General features: G+C 37.0%; 1 protein-coding gene across 1 annotated transcript; it reads right to left on the bottom strand.

The window, feature by feature from the left end:
* Positions 1-1631: 1631 nt before the first annotated feature.
* LOC306876378 (RELT-like protein 1) lies at positions 1632-24822 on the bottom strand. The gene is made up of 7 exons (XM_079427484.1): positions 24462-24822; positions 16405-16590; positions 13238-13312; positions 11562-11613; positions 6321-6566; positions 4805-4940; positions 1632-3080 (listed from the first exon to the last, which is right to left on the bottom strand). Exons 1-7 carry the CDS (start codon positions 24490-24492, stop codon positions 3057-3059), a joined length of 750 nt encoding a protein of 249 aa, XP_079283610.1. The 5' UTR covers positions 24493-24822; the 3' UTR covers positions 1632-3056.
* Between the last annotated feature and the right edge of the window lie 1319 nt (positions 24823-26141).

Genomic DNA, 26141 nt, shown 5'->3' with positions numbered 1-26141 from the left:
AGTTTGTCTTTTTGTCTCTTTCGTTGTCAGTGGTTTTGATACAGCAAAAACAGTTTTTGAATGATTTGCTTTTCAAATTTGTATTCAGTCTTCGTTAAATTGATGCTTTGATCTTTGATTGCTAAAAGCAAAGGTTTCTTTTAACAGTACAAGAGGCCATACTGACAACAGTGTTTGGGATAAAAGAGAACCGTATCTGGTTTGACGAGTTATAATCATTTGGGTATCTAGCGTTTAGAGAGCCCTGGCTTGTGTTGTTTAGTAACAGACGGTAGAAGCCAAAAAGATAGAAGAAAAGAAAGGAACAGACTTTTATGCCAATGCAAATGTGGTTATAAAAATTCCAAATAACAAGGATTTTTACTTTTTTTAAAAGAGGGTTTTACAAGTGTCTTAAATTTAATTATACACTGCTGTTCAGAACTGTAGGGTTAAGGTTGTTTTTTTTATTCTTTTGAAAGAAGATGCTCAACAAGACTGCAATTATTTGATCAAAAACAGTAAAACAGTAATATTATGGAATTATTATTTTTAAGAATTATTTTCAAATTTAATATATTTTAAAATGTAATTTATTCCTGTGATGACAAAGCTTTTTTCAGAAGTCTTCAGTGTCACACAATCCTTCAGAAATCACTCTAATAATGCTGATTTGGTACTCAAGAAACATTTCCTCAGGTTGAAAACAGGTGAACAAACTGTTTGTGTGGAAACTGAGATACAATCGTTTGTGATGAACAAAGGTTAAAGAGCAGCTTTTATTTGAAAATAAATATTTTTTTAACACTTGTATAATATATTGTCATTTTTCTTTGGAAAAAAAAAAAAGTACTGACACAGTGTATATTAATTATAGCCAGTATAAAAAAAGCACAATTTGTGCATTAGCTAAAAACCTAAATTCAGTTTCCTTTAGAGCCAAACACAACTGATCAACACCAAAGATCCAGCTGTTTCTACATACAGCATGACTCTACCCAAATAAATGTGCTGCTGCGTGGCTTAGCATTCACATCTCTTTAAAGTCTGTGTGGGCTTGAGTTAATGATTCACAAATATAAACATATCCAGACTAATAATACTCTACAGCTGGTTAACCATTTATATGCTCCAGACTCAAACTGTTAATGCACATTCTTGTTGCTTAATCATTCTTTCTTCCTAGAAATATCTTGATGCATAAAGTACAAAAATAGCCCTTAACTCACAAAACATTGTATATAATGCACAAAGTCACATACTTTCCAGCAGGTCATGGGTAAGTAGGCAGCAGTCACAGAGTGATGGGAAAGATAGGCCTTCAGCGTCTGGTTTTGGAAAAGCTACAGACCTGAAGGTCATTAGTGCTGCACCAGTCACCTATTAAGACTCTTACTGATCTTTAACCTCAGTCCAGCTCTAGAAAACATACTACATATGCAAAGACCTCTCATGCCTCACTATGGATGAATGGTCTGAGATTTCATAATGCTGAGAATTTTGAAAGGACATACAGAAGTTAAAGTTTCTCAAAACCATTACCTTTGAGCTACGCTGACCTCAGAGCATTCAGTGTAGCAAATGTGCAAGTACAAGAAAGTGTGTCCTGATCAGTCTTGTGCTTCAGAATGGAAATGACGTGGCTTGTGGGTAAAGTAGAATCAGAACAAGTCCAAAGTGTGTTTAATCATTTTAATGTATAAATTCTGGGTACAAAACTCAGTAAAATATAACAGTACATTCTCACTCATTTTCTTTAAACAACTCTATATAATTCTTCCAATCCTTCTGTTTATACATTTTACATTTCTTTATTTAAGAAATGACAGTACTTGAAGTGACCATTTCTGTACACATTAATATTTCAGTATGAAGACCTTTAACTAAAATTTGAACAGGAAGGCTGTGTGCAACATTTATTTAAGCTATTCGTTCCAGCACTTCAAGCTCATGTGCAATGAACTAGAAAGCTCACAGATATCTTGAGGTCTACCTTTATGGTGTCTGAGCAAAAAAAAAAAAAAAAAAAGGCAAAACAAAATCAGTGGCACAATAATGACAATCTTAATAAAACGTAACAAAATACGTAAAAAAAAAAAGGCAACTGTATATTTATTAGAAGGTTTTTTGGGGGTTAAAATACGGAGAATTATTAAAAGTCCTATATTTCAGTCCTCTCTGCCAATGCTTGGGACTAAACCAAGGACACTTACTTTTTTTGAGGTACTATACATTGTTTTTCCCAAAGATAACAATAATATTAAATATAGTGAAGGATACAGTCTTATCTATTATCTACGCCTGACATTACATTAATATATGAGCTATAGACTTGAGAGTTTGTGAACTCTGCGGACACATGCAAGCTATACCGAATGTTTAACATTTCTAAACCATTGACAGACTGGTGAATTGATCACTGTGCTCTCAAACTTCCAGTTGGTTAATGTGCGCTAGGTTGATAAATTAATCTATTAAACATGCAATTTCACTGGTTTACAGAAAAATGTTGTCAAAACACAATTTAAGTCATTAAAAAACCAAAGGTGTATTTAGTGAAGAGATCAAGCCCAGTCCACTTAAGACGACAACAGGTTAAGAAAAACGTTATGGTCCAGATTGTAACCAGTGAGATATTTCATGGCTCTGTTTTTCCATGTTTATCACAGCTTGCAATAAAAAAGAAAAAACTAATTTGAACAAATCTTCCCACTTCCTGGAAGCAGCCTAAAGAGGCACATGGCGAAAACCTCCGACCACGACGCCAGGTTGGATTAAACATTGACCCGTTCATAGTCATTAACAAGCCATCCGCCACTGATAATGACACAAGGATGTTTGAGAAGGTTGGTGACAGGTTAATGTATAGAAAATGGCTTCTGCTGCCTTTCCCCAACTGACGTGTCACATGCCAAAAAGGAGGGTTGGCATCCATCATGCTCTTTTTCTCCTCCATTATCCCAACTCTCTTCATAGTTTGACGCGTTTCCCTCTCTTACGTCCTATTTGGAAGTGTGACTTACAGATTAAAATCTCTTTAAAATGTCACCTGAGAAGCTGCTGGAACTCAACAGATATCAATTTGCACTGTCTCCTTTCTCCTAAAGACAAAGCACACACAAAACAAGAATAAAAACACCACTTGATTGCTTAACCTGCAGTAGGAACAGTGCTGTCAAACAATTAATCGCATCCAAAATAAAAGTTTGTGTACTGTGTATATTTATTATGTATATAAAAAGGCACACACATACAGCATATATTTTGAAAATATGTATATGCACTTACGTGTATATATTTATATTCATATAAATTATATCATATATTTAATATATAAACGGAACATTTTTCTTAAATACAGTTGTTCAAAATAATAGCAGTCCAACATCACTAACCAGATCAATCACTGTTAGAAATTACATTTCTACATGGCAAATATTTTACTAGTAGGTGTGGTAGAGTAATAGAAACCCAACAGACCCAGCAGTCAGGACAGGCATGCTGTTGATTGTGTAATCGAATCATTAATTGAAAAGGGCATGTTCAAAATAATAGCAGAGTGGAGTTTAATTAGAGAGGCAAATCATTCTGTGAAAAAACTGGTGTCAAACAAGTGGCCCTTACAGTATTTAAGAACGAAGGCAGCAAATGTTGTACTGTGCATTTCTCTCTATAAATCTGAGTAAAATGGGTCGTTCCAGACACTGTACAAAAGAATAGCGTACTTTGATTAAAAAGTTGATTAGAGAGGGGACAACAAAGAAGTGCAGAAAATGATAGGCTGATCAGCTAAAATGATATCAAATGCTTTAAAATGGCTACCAAAACCAGAAAGATGTGGAAGAAAACTGAAAACTACCATTTGAATGGATCGAAGAATAGCCAAAATGACAAAGACTCAGCCAATGGCCGCAGACAGCTTGAGAGACGGCCCCCAAACACTGAATTCAAGCCACAGCACACTGAAGACAGTGAAGCATGGTGGCGCAAGCATCATGATATGGGGATGTTTCTCATACTACGTGTTGGGCCTATTTATCACATTCGAGGGATCATGGATCAGTTTGAGTACCTTGAAATACTTAAAAAGGTTATATTGCCTTATGCCGAAGAGGAAATGCCCTTGAAATGGGTGTTTCAACAAGACAACAACGCCAAACACACCAGCAAGCGAGCAGCATCTTGGTTCCAGACCAACAAGATTAACGTTATGGAGTGGCCAGACCTTAATCCAATAGAAAACTTGTGGGGTGACATCAAAAATGCTGTTTCTGAGGCAAAACCGTAGTGCAATCGTCCTGGGCTGGAATACCTGTTCACAGGTGCCAGACTCCATGCAACACAGATGTGAAGCAGTTCTCAGAAACCGTGGCTATACAACTAAAATGTTAGTTCAGTCATTCACAAGAACGCTAAATCTTCAAGCATTTTTCAGTTTATAGAGTAAACTGACCTTGACTTTGTTTTGAAAAATGCAGACACTGCTATTTTTTTTGAACAGCCTAATATTCCTTTTTTTCTTCACTTTCTGTAAAGTAATAACAAATTTGCTAAATTTTTCTCCATGTTCTGATTTAGAATAGAATGTGCAATGTTCCCAATGCATTTTTGTGTATTGAAGTAAAAGTTATAAGGATTTTGAGCTTTACTTGCTTTTTAAACACACTGCTATTATTTTGAACAACTGTATTTTGAATACATGCATGTGTATTTTATTATACACACACACAAATATTATGTAAACAAAAACTTTTATTTTGGATGCGATTAATCGTTTGACAGCACTAATTAGGAAAGATTTTTTTTCCACACTAAAGCCACTCACCTGTGACTTTGGGCCTGTGCTGCGTTCAGGGGGGTCAGCGTTAGCAGGTGAAGAGGGGACACTACCGTTGGGCTCAGTAATCAACAACGTCCGCCTATCCCGAGGCGATTTGGGGTCACACTTTGTCACCCGGAATCTAGAGAAAGAAAGAGAAACGTAACGAGAGCACAAAGCTCAGACCTTAAATAATATCCATATTATTCAGTATCAATATTTATCATAACATTCTTTTCATACCAATGATTGAGAAGGATTTTAGACAAGAAAAGACTGTACACAATTTGTTTAACGCCACATAGTTTAACTACCTTTTAAGTTACAGCCCCATGAAATTAGATATTTTCTCTTGATTGTGTTTTATGATTTAATGAAAATTTATCATCAAAAAATAGTATCGGATTAAATTAATTCATACAACTTATTTAATAATTTAATAAATCCTTTAAAAAGTAGGCCTAATCAATTGAAAATAGAGCAATAATGTAATTTGTTGCTGTAAACTAAACATTGTATTTTTATTTTTGGTTACACTTTATTTCAACAGTCCAGTTTTGGCATTGTACTAACTATAAATAACTTTGCAACTACATGTCAATTAAATCTCAATAATTTGCAACTACATGTTAAACACTCTCAGAGTATTAGTAGACTGTTAGGTTAGGTTAGGTTAAGGTTAGTAGAATGATTTGACGTACTTGCAAAGTTACTTGCAATGAGTCAGTAGAATGTCGGTTGGGTGATCATAAAAATAAAGTGTAAAATAAAGCAGATATTAAGCATTCTAGTTTTTTTATTATTATTATTATTTTTATGTTTTTGTATGATGCTGCACAACAACTTCTATGCTGCATCATTTAAAATGTGTATGACAAATCTTGGTTGCATTATATTCCTTAATAAAAATAATAACAGATGCATGATGTGTAAAATAAAATGTTTACAATACAATGTATTATTTTTGTTGTTGTTTTCATTACTTTGAAATTTATATATTTTTAGTATAGAAAAATGTATTACAGTAGTAATGTATTTTGTAGTCATAATTTCAAGTTAATCCAAAATTATTTTGGTGGTTAGTCATGAAGACCTTTTGCATTTCACAGCAATACAACCGCAAAATTCTTGCAACATGAACTCTCAGACTCAGAGCAACTGTGGAGATGAAGTTTATGTGGCTTGTCCTATACAGTGAAACAGCAGACACTATAAAACACCACGAGAGTCACAAATGATAGAGTATGTGTAGTATCCAGACTTTTTAGCAACACCTCTATTCATTAAGGCTGAATATTTAAAATTACTCAAAAGATCATCATTAATATTGTGGATTTATTTTCAGAGAAATATCAATATTGATATTTAATGCCCAACGCTAACCACATTGAACAGCTTTGGGCCGAATGCTGTGAGCCAAAGCAAGTCCAGTTCCTTCCCACCAGGCTTGTCTCATTCGTCTAGATCTCATACATCACATGTAATTCATCATATGTTAAGTGTTTATGTATGTAACACACACCTGCCTACAGACAACACTGTGACTTCTCCTATGTGACTGCGTCTGTCCAGTTTCTTGCTGGATGATCGTCTTATCAGAGGCCATTTTTTCTGGTTGCAGCGGTTGCAGATGTTCTTATGTCCTCCAATCCCTCCGATGGTGTGCAGGTGGTTGCAGGTGTGTTTGGCTGTGCTGGGCGGTAACCCTGGCAGTGCAGGGCTCTCTGGGCTGGAGGGTGTGTTTGGAGAGGTGGGCGTCACAGGGCCACTGTAGGAAATTGAGCAGAAAAATATCAGCTTAACTGCATGAAATACCCAGATGACCTAGTTACATTTGCCAAAATTTGGTATATACAAAAGAGAACACTGCACTGGGTTCTGTGGCCCACAATATGTTTGACTTGACCCACTCTAAGCATACTACTTTGTTAGATAACCCAAAAATTAAAATTCTGTCATTAATTACTCTCATGTCATGCCAAACCCGTAAGACCTTTGTTCAGCTTTGGAACACAAATAAAGATATTTTTGATCAAATCCGAGAGTTTTCTGACCCTCCATAAACAGAAAGGTAGTTAACATTGTTAAAACAATCCATGTGACATTGTGGTTCAACTTCTTGAGAGCAAATAAAACAAATACAACACGTTTATTCAAATTTTTTCTCTCCTGTGTCAGTCTTCGACGCACATTCATGAGAGTAACACGACGCATGCGTGTGGTGATGCTGTCGCAGGAGCCGGTGCTCTAACGTCCGTTTAAAACTTTAGTAAGCAGCATCACAATCAGTAAGTTTGATTAATTCTATGAATGTCTATTTAAATGACTAGATCAAAACTTGAACACCAAATCACTGAAAACACTGTATATCTGAAAAAAAAGCTTCACTTTTCACAGGTACTATATTTTAGCTGAAATACAGCACAATTGGAGCAGTTACTTTAAAAGACAGACCAACTCTCTCCCCTGCTGCTTTATCTGTCTTCTCCTCTCTTCGTCTCCCTCGATTTATTTTGTCCTTCCACTCTGCCAACTAAAAAAAAAAAAAAAAATGCAGCGGCCTTCTCTTATCTGTCTTCATTACACTGCAGGATGTTGTTCTGCTCTGTGTGCATATGTACGTGTACCTCACTTGAGAAGCAGAGGAAGAGCAGGACACATATACTTCAACTGCCACCTGCAAGAGGGACTATGAGGAACATAAAACAGCAAGAGACACACATGCAAACACACACTATCGAGGGGTGAGAACCAGAAAGGCGTAAGTGACATTTCACCAACTTTACAGGAGAGCCAAAAAAAACATTTACACCATAGTTTGATCTTACTTTATGTACTGATTTCAATTGTTTATAATACAAATTTGGACACTCATGGATGACAGTACTTTTGCCAGTAGAAAGAGCTCATAAAAAGCTTTCATTTGATATACATATGAAGTGAAGTGACATTCAGCCAAGTATGGTGACCCATACTCGGAATTCGTGCTCTGCATTTAACCCATCCAACGTGCACACATACAGCAGTGAACACACACACGCACAGTGAACACACACCCGGAGCAGTGGGCAGCCATTTATGCTGCGGCGCCCGGGGAGCAGTTTGGGGTTCGGTGCCTTGCTCAAGGGCACCTCAGTCGTGGTATTGAGGGTGGAGAGAGCGCTGGAAATTCACTCCCCCCACCTACAATCCCTGCCAGCCCGAGACTCGAACCCGCAACCTTTGTATTACGAGTCCGACTCTCTAACCATTAGGCCACGATATCTCCATTTCACCAAAAATGCACCAAAAATTGGTTCTCACCCCTCGATATTCAGTGTGTTTTGCAATGGACCTAAAATGTGAAATCAGTTAGTTTGATCATTTACTGTATAAACACTGAATTAAAAAAGGTATTGTCACTTCAAAAGCAAGGTTCTGCTGGCTGACATGGTCTCATTAGCCCCTGCTGGTAGATGTCATAACTACACCTTCTAAATCAAATCAAATCAAATCACTTTTATTGTCACATCACCACAGCACGTGTGCCTTCGTGAGTGAAATTCTTGAGAGCGTGCTCCAGACACTGCAAAAACAATTTACATATAGACATTACCATACATACGTACAGACTTATACAGACGACAATGTGTAATATACACATACATATACTCAGTACACACAGTGTACTATTAGACAGACATACAGTTACCGATACACATTATACACAGTATGTAGTACACATTCTACGTTATATACACACAAGCTGAGTTAACAACATGTCACTAGCAGAACAAAATTTCTCAGTATCTTGACAGTAGTAAGGCTACTTTTAACAGTGTAGCTTTTTCAGTAGCAATCTATTTTTCAAGTAGCAGTGTAGTGACAAAAAGCTACATATCTATGCTTAGAATATGAATGAAATGCCCAACTGGCAAAAGATTCATTATTTTAAATCGGTTCTTTTCAATGAATGTGTTGACGTTAAGCAGATACAGCGATAAAAGGCAGAGAACAACAAGAATGCTGGTCTGGATAAAGTAGCTTTTTCAACTCCGCTAGCTGCCAAAATCATCTTTCTCCACTTTCGATCTTTTATAAATAGCTAAGTATTCTGACGAAATAAATTTTGCAAGCATGTAAATTGCAAACTCCACCCCCCGACTCATCTCCCCATGGATGCCCTGTGCACTCAGTAAGTGTCTATAGAATGGACAGCACAACATCTCTGCAATACACCCAATCACCCTTCATTCTGAGCACCACTCCTAATTTTCCTCTACATCCCTTGAGTTCCTAGTCACACCATCCCAAGCTCCTTTCGTCAGCGCATCTGATTGCTCTAAACCAGGGCTGTCCAAACTCGGTCTTGGAGGGCCGGTGTCCTGCAGAGTTTAGCTCCAGCTTGCCTCAACACAACTGAACTCTGCAGGACACCGGCCCTCCAGGAGCTAGTTTGGACAGCCCTGCTCTAAACCTTTCACCTTCCCTATGTTCTGCTCTTCTTTTCAGTCTCTCTATTTTGGTCTCAGTCTTGTGTTCAAGACAGTAGGAATCAAATTGACTCTGCTGCTTATACAGTGTTTAAAGCAGTGACCTCATTGTTCAACCCAAATCTGTTATTTACATGAATGCTCAGACCAACTGAAAAACATACACCACACACACAACGTCAAAGGAGGACATCTGGGGAAAAGGAAGGATTTAAGGAATTCCCCAAAATGAGAATTCTGTAACAGTTTACTCGTATTCCTGTTGTGCTAAACCCATATGACTTTCTTTTTTACATGGATTAAAAAGGGGAAACATTTAGTAGAATATGTTAATTTGCAAAAACATAACTCATAAATCATGTGTTTTCATTGTGCCTTCCAATTAATCTCCAGTTGGGTTATTTTGATTAGGTTAAAAAATAACTAAAGAATACAGCTAACCAACACAATAAAACACAAAAACATGACAACATAAAAAACATGATTTTTGAAAAGTTATCTGTTTTTGAAAATAAACTCTTCATATGCTGGTTGAGTTGGTCCATGTAATAACAATGGATGATTCAAGATTGTGATTCGAGCCCCAAGAAGGATTAAAGGGGTCATGACGTGAGAAACCAAATTTCCCTTGATGTTTTGACACAGAGGTCTTTGTATGGTCAGTACATCCTGCAAGTTTCAAAATTTGGTTTAAACAGCTCGTTTGCATCTTTGTATAGATATCAGAAGGATCCCAGTGTAAGGAACAAATGGATAGTTTATTTTTAAAGGCATCCCGGATCGTGTCGGAGCATTTTGTTTTGTAAACAAGACACATTGTCATGGAGAGTTCACAAAAATACATTTGTTGAAAGATGAAGCGGAACTAGATCTGACTGCAGCTGCATCACAAACCGTAAGTCAATAATTTCATAATGCTTGGTCTGGAAATGACTCACAACAGCGAGGGGGCGTTGATAATGTTTCATATAGAATGACGTTACCCAATCATAACAGTGACTGATTCCTGACAAGCTTTAAAGGACCTGCCCCTTAAAACAGTTCGTTTCAGAAAGAGGGTCAAAATGAGGGTTGAAAAGAATCATTTTTCCACATATTTTGTGCAAAAAACTTTATTAATATTATAAGTAAACCTAAAGGAACAGATTCAAATATTAAAAAATAAATCCATGTCATGCCCCCTTTAAATAAATAAATAAATAAATATTCACTGAATTGGTTGAATCAAAACGATTCATTAAGGTTCTCTCTTGATCTTGCCCCAACAGTTTTCTTTAGTTAAAAGCTCACCGGAAGATTATCAGATTATATTAACAGCTGTAACCGTTCAGACGTTTTAAAATACACGTTTAGAACCACTTTTAAGATAATTCGAAGCTTGAAAGCAACCATTACATTTATCTCCTTTTTGTTTCACTGCAGAAATAAAAACACAAGTTTGGAATGACATGAGAGTTCCTAAATGACAAAAGAATTCTTTTAATCTAGTGACTGATGTGGAAGACTGTGAATTGCTTAAGATGAATAAAACAGTCAAAATATAACGTTTCAGGATGAAGCAACATTCACTCAAGTATTTTGAAATGTTACAGGAATAAGGAGCTGATTTATAGTGTATGAGCAAGGAGTTCAAAAAAGTGAAGATACCTTGAAAAGACTAAAAAGGATCTTAATCTTGATGTCATAGCATTTTAAGCACCAGATAATTAACTGTCACCTTCTATAAACTGATGTCATGATGCTGATAACATACAGCACAATAACATATATATTTATATATTAAGCTGAGACCAGTGCTCCACCCAGATTCATATTCCATGACTTCTCTGTATATGTGGTTTCGAAAGTCTTCCTGGATCTAATTCTGGCTTGCAGCAGTGTCAGTGATTGATGCTTTTGTGCTTCATGGTGGTTTCCCCCACGATGTGTCATATGAGACGGACAGACCCACCTTTATGCCTCAATGCTACTCTGCCCTCTTGTGCTGCTGTCGTTATTTGAGAAGTGACAGCGCCATCTTGTGTGAGGGATGGGGCACCGATTCACAAAACACCTATCGAGTTTCATAAGCTAACAAAACATTCATGTCTACTGAAACATTCATGTTTGTTCATGTTTATATACACACACACACACACACGCACATATTATACTATATACATATAACATAATAGTGCATTTAAATGAATAATGCATGTTGTTTGTTTTTAATTTGCAAGTTCAGGACATCAAATTACAGATAGCACAAAAGAAAAAGAAAAAATACAGGAAAGATATAAACAAGTTCTTACCCTTCCGATTCTATACTGTCCTGAAGCATGGCTTTGAGTGCATCGGAGTTGGCTGGTGAAAAAAAGGAAAGAGAGAGTTCATTAAATGACTTCTTAAATTAGCACAGAGAAGAGTCTGCAGCCTCAGATGCAGAACCATTAAGCAAACTGAAGTCTTCGGACTATTGAAAGCAGCGGACTTCTGATGCAACTACTACTCCAGCACATACTCACAATTACAGTGGACAGAGATGTAGTTTCAGGCCACCATTTAGTTTCATTATGCAATGGCATCAGAGTATTTTCAATTTGAAATGCCTTCAAAAAGGCAGCAAACTTTAAAATGTTAATATTTTCACACAGTGTCACAAGAATTTTGCAACCACTGGCAATAAAAGTGACTAGCACTTCACAAAACTTTCAGTTCCTTCCGTTTACACAGAAGCACATCTTATGCATTTTAAGAAGTTGACTGCTACATAACTTCTTATTAAACATCCACTAGATATGCAGAAATATGCCCGTTTCTGAAGGAGAATGTGTTCGTAGTCATGCACCATGACCAAGCAGTGGACATGGTGCAACGTGAAAGATGCCACACAAATTTATAAAGACATAAGCAGTAGTAATATCACTTCCTGTTTACAGATTGTGTCATGTTGATCAGATGGTGTTTCCATGGAGTGACTATGGATGTTTTTCTAAACTGGTTCAAACAGACCAAAAGCATAGTTCTGCTTTTTTATCTCTCTATTTTTCCTTTTCAGCTCAGTTTTCCCATTTCAAGTACAACTGAACTTCTTGTACACTTTAAACTTGTTAAGATACAATGTTACACATGGACTTTAAAGCCTGAACCAGACAACATCTACACCATCTACAGATGTCAACAAGAAATCAAGATGATTTGATTAATATTGAGAAAAATAATTTATTTCTTACTCATCTCTGTTTTTTAATTTTTGACAAAATATCAAACATTCTGTTTATTTCTAAGAGAAGGTAATGGACATCACTAGACCCTTTTTTACTAATACACAAGCCCCAGTGAAATACCGCTGTGCAATCATATGTTTCTATCAGCAGTTTAGAAACAGAACTAGTGACTACATGAATTCGTACTGATCCAATCAGTCAAATGGATTTGAAAAAAGGTCTGAAATATTTTGTGATTCAGTTTAAATTATTCAGACTGCTTACTCACACACTTAATTGTTTGCAGCAGTTTCTCACACTGTGATATTTACAGTACCTACAATCCAAAACTCACAAATGTCTTCTATCATTCACGTGACAGCGATGAAGCAGCCGCATATGCAATAAATGCAAATATGGCACACTTTTTGAAAGGAGGCTAGAAACGATGCACTTTAGGAAGATGCTGTGGTCACTCAAAGCATCTGAATATGTTTGAATAAACCTGGGGAGAGTCTGTAACTAATGAGAGAACATGTTGACTAGTATGACCTCATGATGATTCACTGCTCTGAGGTCAGCTGAGGATTGTTCATGCTCCATCACAATCAATTCTGCATTACAATCAATGTGACTGGCTGGTTACCACACCTCATATTTCCCTTAGTAAATAAAAAAAAACCTTACATCCGGAGCCCCTTTCAAACTGCTCATATTAATTTTTAGTGTTATAAGTATATAATGTATAAACTCATCTTTATCCACACGTTCATTCAGCTTACCTTCATTTTTCATTATGTAGTGAACAATTTGGCCCACCGTGTCAGCATTGCCTTCACTGAAGGTGTCGTTCAGATCTGACAGAGAGAGAAAGAGATGGGTTGTATTAAAAATGGAAGAGCTATTGAATACTGGTCAACTTCCCTTTGTTATAAAAACAAATAAAAGTGCAAATGGAATTAAAAGTGACATCTGTTTTGAAAAACAAGAAAACCCACTCTGTTTAGTGTTTGTGTCATACATGCAGAACCAATGCAGAAATGAAGTACAAAACATCCAGAAAAGTGTGCAGGTTTAATAGCCTTTGTCTCAAACTGTCACCACTGTTATTAGTGTTTGTTATTTTATGACACTCAATACACAGGCGGTATGAGATATTATGTTTGCTGACACAGTTAAAAGGACTTGCTTATGATAGCAGAACACACTAACATTTACAATACTAACAATAAATATGGTCTGTTGACATCTGTGAAAGTTCTCATAAAGGCATCTGGAGATGGGAGTTAATTTCTGAAAATCTTCAGCTCAGAGGGGGCCGCTTACAGAAAACACACACACTACCCATATCCTTCCTGAAGCCATGGACCCCTGCTGGAAAGGACAGACTTCCTGCGTTGGATTTGCTCTCACAGCCAGGGATCGGACTGTAGGTCAGGCGTCATATAAAGTTTATGACTGCTAATTTCTTTTCTTTTTTTAGTTAGTTCGTTCATTTATTTGTTGCATGTATTAATCTACAACTAAATCATTTCCATACACAATGTCAAAATGCCTAAAGTCTAGGTTTACCAACAATAAACCAGAGATTACTTATATTTACAGAAATTGACTCAGGCATAGTGTTGTTATTGTTAACTAGGCCTACATCTAAAATAAGCTTAAACTGAAGTTTAAGCCATATCACCCTGCAGCCCAAGACCGGTTGCCCACTGAAGCTAAGCAGGGTTGAGCCTGGTCAGTACCTGGATGGGAGACCTCCGGTGAAAACTAGGTTGCTGTTGGAAGAGGTGTTAGTGAGGCCAGCAGGGGGTGCTCACCCTGTGGTCTGTGTGGGTCCTAACGCCCCGGTATAGTGACGGGGACACTATACTGTCAAAAAGCACTGTCTTTCGGATGAGACGTTAAACCGAGGTCCTGACTCTCTGTGGTCATTTAAAAATCCCATGGCACTTCTCGTAAAAGAGTAGGGGTGTAACCCCGGTGTCCTGGCCAAATTCCCTCTACTGGCCCTTGTCTATCATGGCCTCCTAATAATCCCCATCCACTTGATTGGCTCTATGACTCTCTCTCCTCTCCACCTGTAGCTGGTGTGTGGCGAGCGCACTGGTGCCGTTGTAGTGTGGCAGCCGTCGCATCATCCAAGTGGATGCTGCACACTGGTGGTGGTTGAGGAGAGACCCCCCACATGATTGTAAAGCGCTTTGGGTGTACAGCAATACACAATAAGGCGCTATATAAATGCATCATTCATTCATTCATTCATTCGAAGTACTAGATTTTTCAAATTAAAACAAATAAAGCTATACAGAAATAATAAAAAAAAAGACAAAAGCTAATTAAATTACCAAAACTACAATTAAATCAAAATAGTAATAAATATTATAAGAAAACAGAATAATATTAAAATAACACTGCTCAGGCAGATGGCCTTGTATAAATAAATGAATTTGAATATTGAGGGGAATGTATAGAGAGTGTTTAATCACATGCAATGGGATATGGGTGGATCCAAAGATTTGAAGACAAACAAAGAGGAGGAAAGTGAAAGAGAGAGGTAGGGTTGTGCCAGGTTAAGCAAGTCCACACACAGTTTCCAATTCAGGCAATGCCACGTGAACAATCCTAGAAAAGCATGCAAGCTAACATATAGACTTGCATTTGAAAATAAATACATAAAAAAAAAAAAAAAAAAATTACATGGTAGATTCTTTAGCTTAAATGAGGGTGATAAGATAAGAGAGAGACAGTTTCCTGGAGCTAACCATAGCAGCAGTACACCTAAAAACAAATACACAGTTTTAAACGATGCAAAGACAAAAATAGTTACAAACAGTAATGCGTAAGCAAGGCGAACACTGAGAACAACACAATTTGCTCTGCTCTGGCCAGCCCAGTTCTTAACCACAAGCCGCATCAAGTTGAATTTCTCTTCCTATAGCTGATAAAACTAACTTTATTCTTCAGCATGTGTGATGTGTCTTTGGCAGGGCCATATATGCTAGAGCCAACTCCTAAAACCTCCCTAAAATGCTGATAGGAAGGATGATGAAGAAACACGACTCAGTGGAGTATAATGTATTGTCTGTACTCCAATCTAAAAATGATGATACTAAAACTGATTATGTAAATACTCAAGATACAATCACAGACGTGTCAAAATAACCAGAAGATGAGCAGCTTTAATGAGATAAAATAAGACAAGCATGATAGTGAGCATGTTAGAAGAGACTTTTCTACATTTCTTCACTTCTCTTCGTAAAGAATGTTTGAAAACAAGAAAAACAAAACTGCTTCCAAGAGGGCTGAATATAAATCTCAGCTTAAATCCGCCATCCCACAAGCACTTGAAACACCATGGAATGAGGTCACACATTCACTTTTAACCTCTGGTGGTCCTTCAACTGATTGCTAAGAGGAAAGTGGTTTAAAAATATTTACTACTTAAGTCTTTGTTTTCATTTTAATCCACTGCTTTTACACCACAAGTCTTTTAGACCATTTCCATATACAAACCATTAAACTTCAGCAAACACCAAAGAACCAATTAATAAAAAATATATAAATAGCTCCTGCTCCAATGGTCATTTTAAGATCCTTATCAGATTTCACAATCTCCTTACCGAAATAATAATAAATCATTAATAATTCATTACATTTATAAAGCGCTTTTCTGCTTTTCTAAGCACTCAAAGCGCTCTACATTGTGAGGGGGGGTGTCTATTCGTCCACCACCTGTGGGCAGCATCCACATGGATGACGCGACGGCTAATGGTAATGTCCATAAAAAATAAAGAAAGAAACATAAAAAAAAAAAAAAAAAAAAAAAAAAAATTGCATGATCAATGCCATTCGTCTGGGAGGACGTTTGACCTTCTTCAGCCATTTCAAGAAACATGGTCAATATATTCAATCCAAAATTAACAAAATTTCAGCAAAACACTCTCACCTCCTTTTTCTGGATCTTTCTCTTCATCGTCCTCTTTCTTAAGCTCCTCATCTTCCTCTGCCTCAGTTGTACAGCGGTAGCCCTTCCTCTTCAGGATGTGGCAGATAAGGACTCCCAAAAGCCCCAGCAGGAAGAAGAAAGGCACCAGAACAAAGGCAATATATTCTGGGTTCCCATCTTTGCCATCTAAAGAGAGAAGACATTAATCAATACAAACAAGTTCTATATGTTACAAACTGATAGACTGATTAGCTGATTAACACCTGACTAAAACACTTCTAGGGCTTTGTTTTTATATCGGTTAGACTTTTTATGTTAGTATACGCCTTACAAATGAACTTTTATCAGCTATACACATTTAAAATGTACATATACATACTTTCTTTCCTCTGGAAAAATGGACCAAAAACTGACTGATGACTCTTGAACTCGGGAGTGTATACAAATTTTTGTCTAATGAAATACCGGCAAGAATGAAAATATCCATCCCCCTTGTAGCATGCGTCTCTGGCTGCATTCAAAATCGCATACTTTCCTACTATATAGTAGTAATTGAAAAACATTGGGTCTCATTCACTAAACACACGCTAATTTCGAAACCTGCGTACCAACATTTTCACGAACAAATCATGATTCAATAAAACTTTTGTACTAAAATTTGTTCTGTATTTAATTTAAAAAAAAGTAGGAACAGATGAAAGCATGTGCACGCGCAAAAAATATATTCCTGTAGGTTTTTTTTATTTACATTTTTTAAATAATCTATAAATAAGAGCCATTAAATTAGGCAAGGCAAAGTTTATTTACATAACACATTTTATACACAATGGTAATTCAAAGTGCTTTACATATAAAATTAATTAAAATAATCAAAACATATATATATAGCCTAATCACGACAATAAAACAAGGAATGTAAAAAATGTAAAATTATTTAAAAATGTATTTAAAATGAATTAAAACAGTTAAGAATAAAAATGACTATACATAATTTTTTTAAAAAACACACAATGCATATTGGTTAGCACTAAAGTCTTCTTATTGTGTGATTTATTTGTTCGTTTGAGATTTCTTTGCAGAATCGTATGTAATGTAGTTTTTCTTTAAGGATTCCACTGTTAAACAATTATTTTAAAAAATTGTTTCAATAATGCAGGCTTATATCTTAAAAGCAGATACCACCAATTAACAACCTTGTAGTTCAGCAGGTTTGCCTTTATAAGTTATTGTTAAAAATCAATTCTCCTACAGAGAAAATGAACAGCATTTTTACAGTCGTTACAAAAGGAAAAATCCATTTGATAACAAGGAACAAGGAAGACAACTGAGTTTGTCAAGTTATTGGAATGTTAGATGAACTAGCCAACCTTACTTAACAATTTAGTTGATACATCTTTAGATTAACTCAAAACTTCATTGAGTTAATATACTTTGAAACTTTAGCCATAGAAGAGGGCTAAAAGCAGAGTTAGCAATATTCAATAAGTGCTTATTCAATAAGTGCTGAGAGCTAGCGTCTGCACAGACAGAGAAACGCATTACACAGCTCAAAACGAGACCGGCCAAGTGTTTGGTCAGTCAGATGCATAGAGAATGACAGAAAGGGCAAGACTGAGTGAAAGCAAGGGCTGCGGAGCGAAAGAATGACCTCGGAGAACAGCACAGAGGACAGACACTGGCATGGTACCCTGCAGTGAATGACTCAGGGGACGCATTAATCCCTGTAAATTTCCACTGTACAGTTACAGTCATCACTCTCTATATCTTCCACTCTTAACCCTTAATGTACTACATCAGTAATAGCATGGTAGGAATTTACATGTTTCTCCAGGGTTCTTAAATAAAAGACCACAAAATTACTATGGAACCATGTGAAAAAACACAGAATACCCTAGCAATCCTATATAAACACTCTAGCTACCACCAACATCACACTAACATCATATTATCAGATTTCTTCCCAGAATTCCTGTCACAAAAGATCGCATCAGCTTCTGAAACTAGCAAAGATGTAGGCAGCGTCTGGGGAAAATAGTTTGTTTGTTTCTCTCTCAGAAGTTTTTGAGTTGAGTATCGGTAGTGAAAGGCTGAAATGTCTTCATTGATCCCACTCAAAATGAATTTACCTTCTCAAAACAATTCCCTCAGTTTCTGAGGATCCGAGAACAGGTTTTCTGTCTTTCCCTTTATAAATTCAAAAACTAAAAAAAAATCAATACACACCCCACCTGTCTTTCACCCAACAATCTCTTATCTGTAAAATCGAACATCATATGGAGAACTCTTTGTTTAAACATGTCTTGAGAACACAAGAGGTCAAAGGGTTATCCGGTCATGTGAACAAACTGTATATTAGGCGTTCCTACTCAGTCTCTGGGCTCTGGTACTGAACTCTGACCCCCATCAAGTTATGCACCAAGCACACATGCAGACAAAGAGCCAATTGTGATGTCTGTTCCTGCATGTCTTCATATCACATGCACTGATACTTTGACTTGCTGTATTAACAGAATTTTACAGAACACAAAAGCCCAGAATACAGTGTAGTAAGGAAGGAATGTACACTAGCAATCAACTAAATGATTTGAGCCTTATGAAGGCGTCAATAAAATATACTCATCTAAATTCCACCATTAAAACTGAATAGACTGGGTGGAGCTGTGGATATACTTCTCATATCCACAGGTGATGAGAAGTGTGCTTTTAGGCTCAAGTGTGGCAATATTATGATTCTAATCAGTACATTCGGTTCTTATTACAGTTGCGCAACCCAACGGATGATGATATATGTTAAAAGTAAAAAGAAAATGCAAAGCACTACGAGAACCTCAGTTCCTTATCAGACTCAAATGTGTCTCCCTGTGCCGGAGAGTACATTTTCTCCACAGCAGGCCCTGTTTTTAACAGGAACGACACACAGGAACGATATTGAAGTGAAGTGAAGTGACATTCAGCCAAGTATGGTGACCCATACTTGGAATTCGTGCTCTGCATTTAACCCATCCAACGTGCACACACACAGCAGTGAACACACACACACCGTGAACATACACCCGGAGCAGTGGGCAGCCATTTATGCTGCGGCGCCCAGGGAGCAGTTGGGGGTTCGGTGCCTTGCTCAAGGGCACCTCAGTCGTGGTATTGAGGGTGGAGAGAGCGCTGGACATTAACTCCCCCCACCTACAATTCCTGCCGGACTGGGACTCGAACCCGCAACCTTTGGATTACAAGTCCGACTCTCTAACCATTAGGCCACGACTTCCCCAAGTCGTGTTGGAATTGCTGGAATTGCTTTCAGAACTAAATTTTCCTGTTGAAGAATGATAAAACATTAACAGCCAACCAGAATCCACCCAACTATAAAGAACTCGGGCATTTAAATCGGTAGACCTTACTGAAGTGCACGCTTATAATAAATTGAATGTTATGGTGGGTTTGTGTGGATGCTATAGTTAATGTTAAAACGTTATCGCTCCTGGTGTGAAGAGTTTACATCGACATTTTTGAATAACATGAACTGATAAAGATTTCATAGCCTTGATATTTACAGAGCTAAAAATGTTAAAATCAAACTTTGTTTACACTACTTGATTCATATGGATTTATTTTACATTGTCCTGCTTAACTTTCTTAAGCACCAAAGTTTAGGCTCTGTGGACTTTCAGTGGAAGGACCGAAATCTCTCAGGAGTCATTAACAATCTTCATTTGTGTTTCAAAGTGGAATGAAAGTCTAAAATGTTTATAACAACATAAGGGGTGAGTAACTGACGACAATTTTCAGTTTTGAGTGAACTAACCCTTTAAATTCCATTTTCATTTTCAAATAACTGAATTTTTGTTATACACTACAAAATTACTTGAGATGACCATCTCTTTACCAAGGTCTAGGAAGTCTACACAGATGATAATATAGTGAGTTTGGGTGCGTGAAAGCGACCAATCATCTTGCAGTTCTGAACAGACAGGATGACTAGCAAGACAGGGATCTGACGTGACTCACATACACATGAACACTTCTAGCTACGTAGTACAGTTACCGCCCACTTTGGCAACCAGGCCTAACAACCAAATGAAAGAGAATCTCAGTTATCTTGGGTTACAACAAGTGCAGTCATAAAAAAATGGACTTGATTTACTCAGGGGAACTAAATGACAGCGTTAACTAAATGGATGTTTGGGTGCGTGAAAGTGATGACTGAGGAGTAATCTGTGCAATGTGTGGGCAGGCATTTCAGCTAAACAATTCTCCTTTTCCATTCCGCTTGCTGAACTGAACACTAAAAGGGCACGCAAGACGTGATGACATCTAAACAAACACCTAAATGACATTCAGGCAGAGTATACCTTAAATGAAAGACAGATTTCATACTGGTAGTTTCCAAATAGACATCCAAAGAGCTTCTTTCTTGCCATGTGACTCTTTATCTGTAACACAATAATCCAGGGATGCTGTCCTTTCAGACAACAGCTGCTGCTTGTGACACTCCAGTCATAAATAGGCGTGGTGAGAAATTTGATATGGTTTCTATTGTATTTGATCCAAACATCTTAAAAAAAACTGAAGGAAAAACAAACTGCATACCACACTCCTGGCTCTAGTATGATGTAATTTAGATCAGCAATCAGAATGCAAGTTAGAACAGATGCTTTAGGATATTGTGCGCATTAACAGAGACTCATGTTTTATCATCTGAAAGACCTCTTTAATATCACGATTGAACTGTAATTCTTACCCTCGAACGCAAATGAGCCAATGGCAGTTGAGTATCAGTTGCACGGGGACTGGAACTCGGATATCCTAAGGTTTCAGCGCCATAGAGAAACATTGGAAGATCTGAAGCTCTCATCGTTTATGCAACAAAAATGGAAAACAATGTGCCTTGGGTACTTGTAACACTGATTCCAGGTATCCTGAGAGGTTGGGCAATGTAATTTATTTTATTCCATTTCCTAAATCCAACCAAAACAGAGCAAACTGTCCCTAAGCGTTCAACTCCAATCCAAATGAAGATGAAAACGTTCATTTTCTGGTTTTCATACTCTCATTAAATAACAATTTTCATCTGCTCTGGGCAACCAGAACATTAGTGTCATCTTGTGCTTCAGCTATAGGGATCTCTGGCTAAAACTAGCTAACGTTAAAGTTTGTGAGTAGGCCTACAAGTTAGCATAGAAAGTTAAATAGCGAACTGTTCTCAAGTCATGTACAGTGTAGGACAAAATCACATAAACGATCAAAAACATCTTGGCACAAGATTTTCACACTGACAGCTGGGGGGGGCTTACCACTAGGTCAACTGCATTACCAGATAGAATAAAGGAAGGTTTTAGTTTTTTGAAAAAACGACACTACCAATGATTCTGCAATATCCACCAATCAAAGAATCAAAACAAGAAAATCATACAAAAAAAAAAAAGCACCTGCCCGAAGCGTTTTGCAGCAAATGACCGCAATGGGAAAGAACACTCAATGTTTCTCGCTTTTCTTTAATATCAACCATTCTATGCATTGATTCCATTTATTTATTTATTGTTTCCCTTCCAAAAACTCCTGTAGCAGCAAGTAAACTGATTCGTTGTCTAAAACATGGAGTAATATCCATAAATATCATTCATACATGTTGCACTCTAAAAATGATTCAGAGGACCTGTTACCACAAATTAAATAAATGAATGGTTGCAAGTTAAAAATTCTAATTTAATCATATAATTAAACCTTTAAAGTTGCCAACATTATTTGATGAGCTATCTTGACATAATATTGATCATTACAACGTAATATTGTGTATAACGTGAACTCAAATTTCTGTTCTGCAAATTAAGTTACTTAGTAACTCAGTAAAATTGTCTTGTTAACTTTGGAAATTAGGTAGTGGATTTCTAGCAGTGGGGATTTCTTTATATTTTGTGTGATAGCTAAATATATTCTTAATAAACTACAAAAAAAATAATATTATTTTGTCCTCATATTCTTTCTTGTAACTCTTCCTCTCAGTCACATACTTGACTAAATGGCTCATTGAAGCTCATTATGAAGCTCATTGTGCAGGCCTTTGTCTTCTCATATGTGAATGTGAAGGTTGACGCCTTCTCGCATAGACCCTTTTTTACTCAAAACGTGTCTTAGGAAATTTAAATCAATATATTGTTTTCTGTGAGCAAATAAACAAGATGATTTTTCATGTTATTTTGAAGCAAAAATGCTAGGCTACAAGATTCAGTTCTCAGAAGTCTTGTGAACAAATGTTCTGATACAGTAAGAGACGACCAGCAGAGTGGATAGAATGAGAAGGAGTGGATGGAGTAACCAAGTCACAAATGTAATCTGGAGCCAACCCATGCACTGCTTTATAATGTTCTGTATGGGTTTTATGGCCTTATTTCAGTGACTTCAAAATTTTGTTTTTCACTAACCACACATAAACGTTGCTTTCTCAAAAACAAAATCAAGTACATAAATGCTGCTAACATATGATTGTAGCCCAGTTTGTGCTGTTTACAGTGTTATTAGACTTTAGCCATTTATATATTTATAAGCAACTGAAAAAAGCACAAATGTCAGGGCATGTCAAAAAATCACCAGGCCCCCAAAACACTCAGACCCCAGGAGGTTAAAGACATGGAGCTGGACAGTGTTCTTTACAAACTGTTGTCATTAGTGGCAACAATTGGAGCTACATCTGCAGGTGTAAAAAGGAGCTTCTCCTGTTTAAAGCGGCTCAAGTCCTACACCCGTAACACAATGGGCCAAGACCGTTTAAGCAGCCTAGCTCTGCTGGCCATTGAGAGGACACTGGTCAAGTCACTGGAAAAGACGCCTAGTTGGTACGACAGGGCCACAGAGCATTTTCTTGAAAATAATTTACGTATAAATAAATGGACACTTTTTATGATGTAGGCCGAACATGAGCTTCCCCTCTTTGAAAGACCAGCAGCCGCCACTGATTTCTAGAGCCCAGCTAGTTTTGCGAAGGACTGAGAAGGAGAGTAAATATTGAAATTAAGTTATTTGACGTGTTTTTTACCAAAGGAAAAGATCTGCTAGTGTTTAATGATGTTGTGTTTGACATTTGAAAGAGTTTCTGTAATGTTGAAGATTTTGTGGTTAACATTGTGCTGAAGAGTATATAGACCACATAAATGTAAACATGACATTGATGCTACAGGCGCAGATTTTGCTAATGCCAGTGCGAGTAACACCTTTAATATACATGCTAAATAAATTACATCTGTGGATGGAGCTGTGAATTTGAACTGAATTTATACATTACTTGGAACAACTTTATTTATAGTAATCAACTTTTTTAAAAATGTTTATATTACAAATTATTATTCTAACTCAATGTAGTTTGTTTAACATTTTTATTAGAAGTTGTCAGAAAAAAAATACGCAAACTGTCGCGTAACTTTTATTAACTTTATTTTTAGACGAACTGGCTGCCTATGCTGGAAACATGCAGCGACAGCAGGTAGAGTGAACGCAGCTTCTCAAGGAATTTTGTGACAAAAAGTTAATGTTTTGGCTTCTTTTGGAACCCTTTTCACTGGCAAAGAAGAAACATATGCACTAACTGGCCAAATACAAGTCACTCCATATTAACAACTTTATATAAATATAGCGTTCATAGAACTGTTGTACTAAAGCAACAAGACTTGCTTTTGTGAATCTATGTCAATTCATATTCGTTCAAACGAACTAACTTAAAAGAAACACAATTAAGAACTCAATCAAATCTCCTGAGGAATTAGCATCCTGGGCAATGCGATTTCGAAGCACTGTTGAGTTTTAGAACTGATGTGAGTTCCAAAGGAACGCTGATGTAGAAGTCAACGCATCTGTTCCCAAATATCGATCCTCGACGTGCAGCTGTATCAGCGCTTGCATGGGTCCCAGGTCATCTGCCAATAACTTTATGATTGACCTTGCACAACCCCTGCTTTCACTTAACGTTAAGTGCGCCACAAACACATTGATATGATACAGGCGAGTACGGATGTCTGGTTGTGATTTTGCCGGAGAAGGTCTTCATCAAAGCGGCTATGTAAGTTACTTACTTGTGTTGCTGGGCTGCGATTCATTTCCCATCGGCCCAGCCGTGTGACCGTCGACCTTCGTCCACGGATGAATACGGACTGGAGTGTCCAGAGACTCGTGAGCTTTGTGTTACGTTCACCGCTAACTTACTGGTGTTTCCTCATTCTTATCACTGCTATGAGGAACATCCCACTCTTAAAGTTGTAACCTCGCCGCACCATACGGTTAAATGCAACTCGGATTCAAAAAAATCCTCAGGACAAAATGCGTTTGTAAAGATACGTGTCTATGCAAAACTGTCCTGTATATGCATGCATATGTTGTCAGTTGAGTAGCATCTGCCTGCAAAACCGGAGGCTGCATTTTCAGGACCGCATTTCTAGGACCCTATAGGTTTTTAGTGACAACGCCGCCTACCGAATTAGAGGACCAGCGGAGATGGATGAAAATCAGAGTGTGAATCAATTTTTATTTGTTTAACATTAAAAACAGTTGTAATGCATTTCATTGGAAAGTTAACGTAGCCGAAGTGATCGTGATTTGCTTGTCTTGAATGCATAGCCATCATATAGCCTGTAAAATGAATTGTTAGCACATTAATTTAACGAAACTGTTGCGTGATAAACCTGTTGATTTATTGACAGCATAATAATCTGTAGCACGTTCGTTGTGAAAGCTTGTTAATTACTCATTGTTTCTCCATTTTAATTAAGTTCAAATCATCTTAATGTTTTAACTGTCACGTGCTCACAGTCAGCCTGTTTTAACGTTACCCCACAATATATGTTTTGACATGGTTTTATGACGTTGGTTGAGACATATGCCATTTTAATTGTCAGACATAACAGAGAGGCCATCATAATAATTGACTGTCAAAATATGACGTGTTATTGTGTAATTTACTGTGTACTATATGAAGTGCTTTCAAGGACACAGCTCAGGGCAGGCAATAGTATGCCAAAAGATAAATAAATAAATTGGTCAAGTACTAGGCTTAGGCCTGATTTATGTCTATTTATTTATATGAAATTAACTTAAAAATGTTTTTCAAGACACACATAACAATCCAAGAAGGGAGATCCTTTCCTGAACTAAAGAGATGCACTACATGCTGCAAGGAGTGACTGCCTGTTCTGCTTTGTTTCACGGATGAAGTGCAGTTAATCTGTGGTGTTCTGTTTCCAGAGGTATGCATAACAATATAATCTATTGTGCATGTTTCTGCCCTTTCAAACCCTACTGTATATTATACCTTATGCTACTTATGTACAGACCTGTGTATATTTCAATTAACAATTTTCTTTTGATAGGCCATCATATATGGCCTGGCTGGGCTTCAGAATTTGTCTCTGCAGGATGCTGAGCAGGCCTTCCTCTCTGGTCCTGGTTATCATCACAGGTAAGAGTAGAAAATTGAATTATTTTTACACAATGTCCAATATATCATTTTTTTTAAGAGTTAACAGTATTTCTGTTAACCTAGCAGTGATTATGTTCTCCATTTACTATTTCAGTGAAGTGGAAGAATTTAATAGAGTGATAGAGAAACAATTGAGTAAAGAGGGGAGAGCATCCAGGTGGTAGGTAGTGCTGCTGCATACATCACAATGTGTGCTTTAAACATTTAAAGGTCAGGAAATGTCAATAATGTTATTTCTATTCAGATTTCTTGCATCTCTATTATTATTTTTTTCTCAGTT

This window comes from Barbus barbus (genome assembly GCF_936440315.1).
Source record: "Barbus barbus genome assembly, chromosome: 1".
NCBI lineage: Eukaryota > Metazoa > Chordata > Actinopteri > Cypriniformes > Cyprinidae > Barbus > Barbus barbus.
This window is presented reverse-complemented; position numbering and strand designations above follow the sequence as displayed.

Coding starts and splice junctions, on each gene's coding strand:
- LOC306876378 (XM_079427484.1), bottom strand. CDS start 24,492: ATGGGAAATGAATCGCAGCCCAGCAACACAA. Junction 4,941..6,320: donor ACAGTGTTGTCTGTAGGCAG/GTGTGTGTTACA, acceptor TTCTTTCTCTAG/ATTCCGGGTGACAAAGTGTG. Junction 3,081..4,804: donor GCACAGGCCCAAAGTCACAG/GTGAGTGGCTTT, acceptor CTTTGTCTTTAG/GAGAAAGGAGACAGTGCAAA.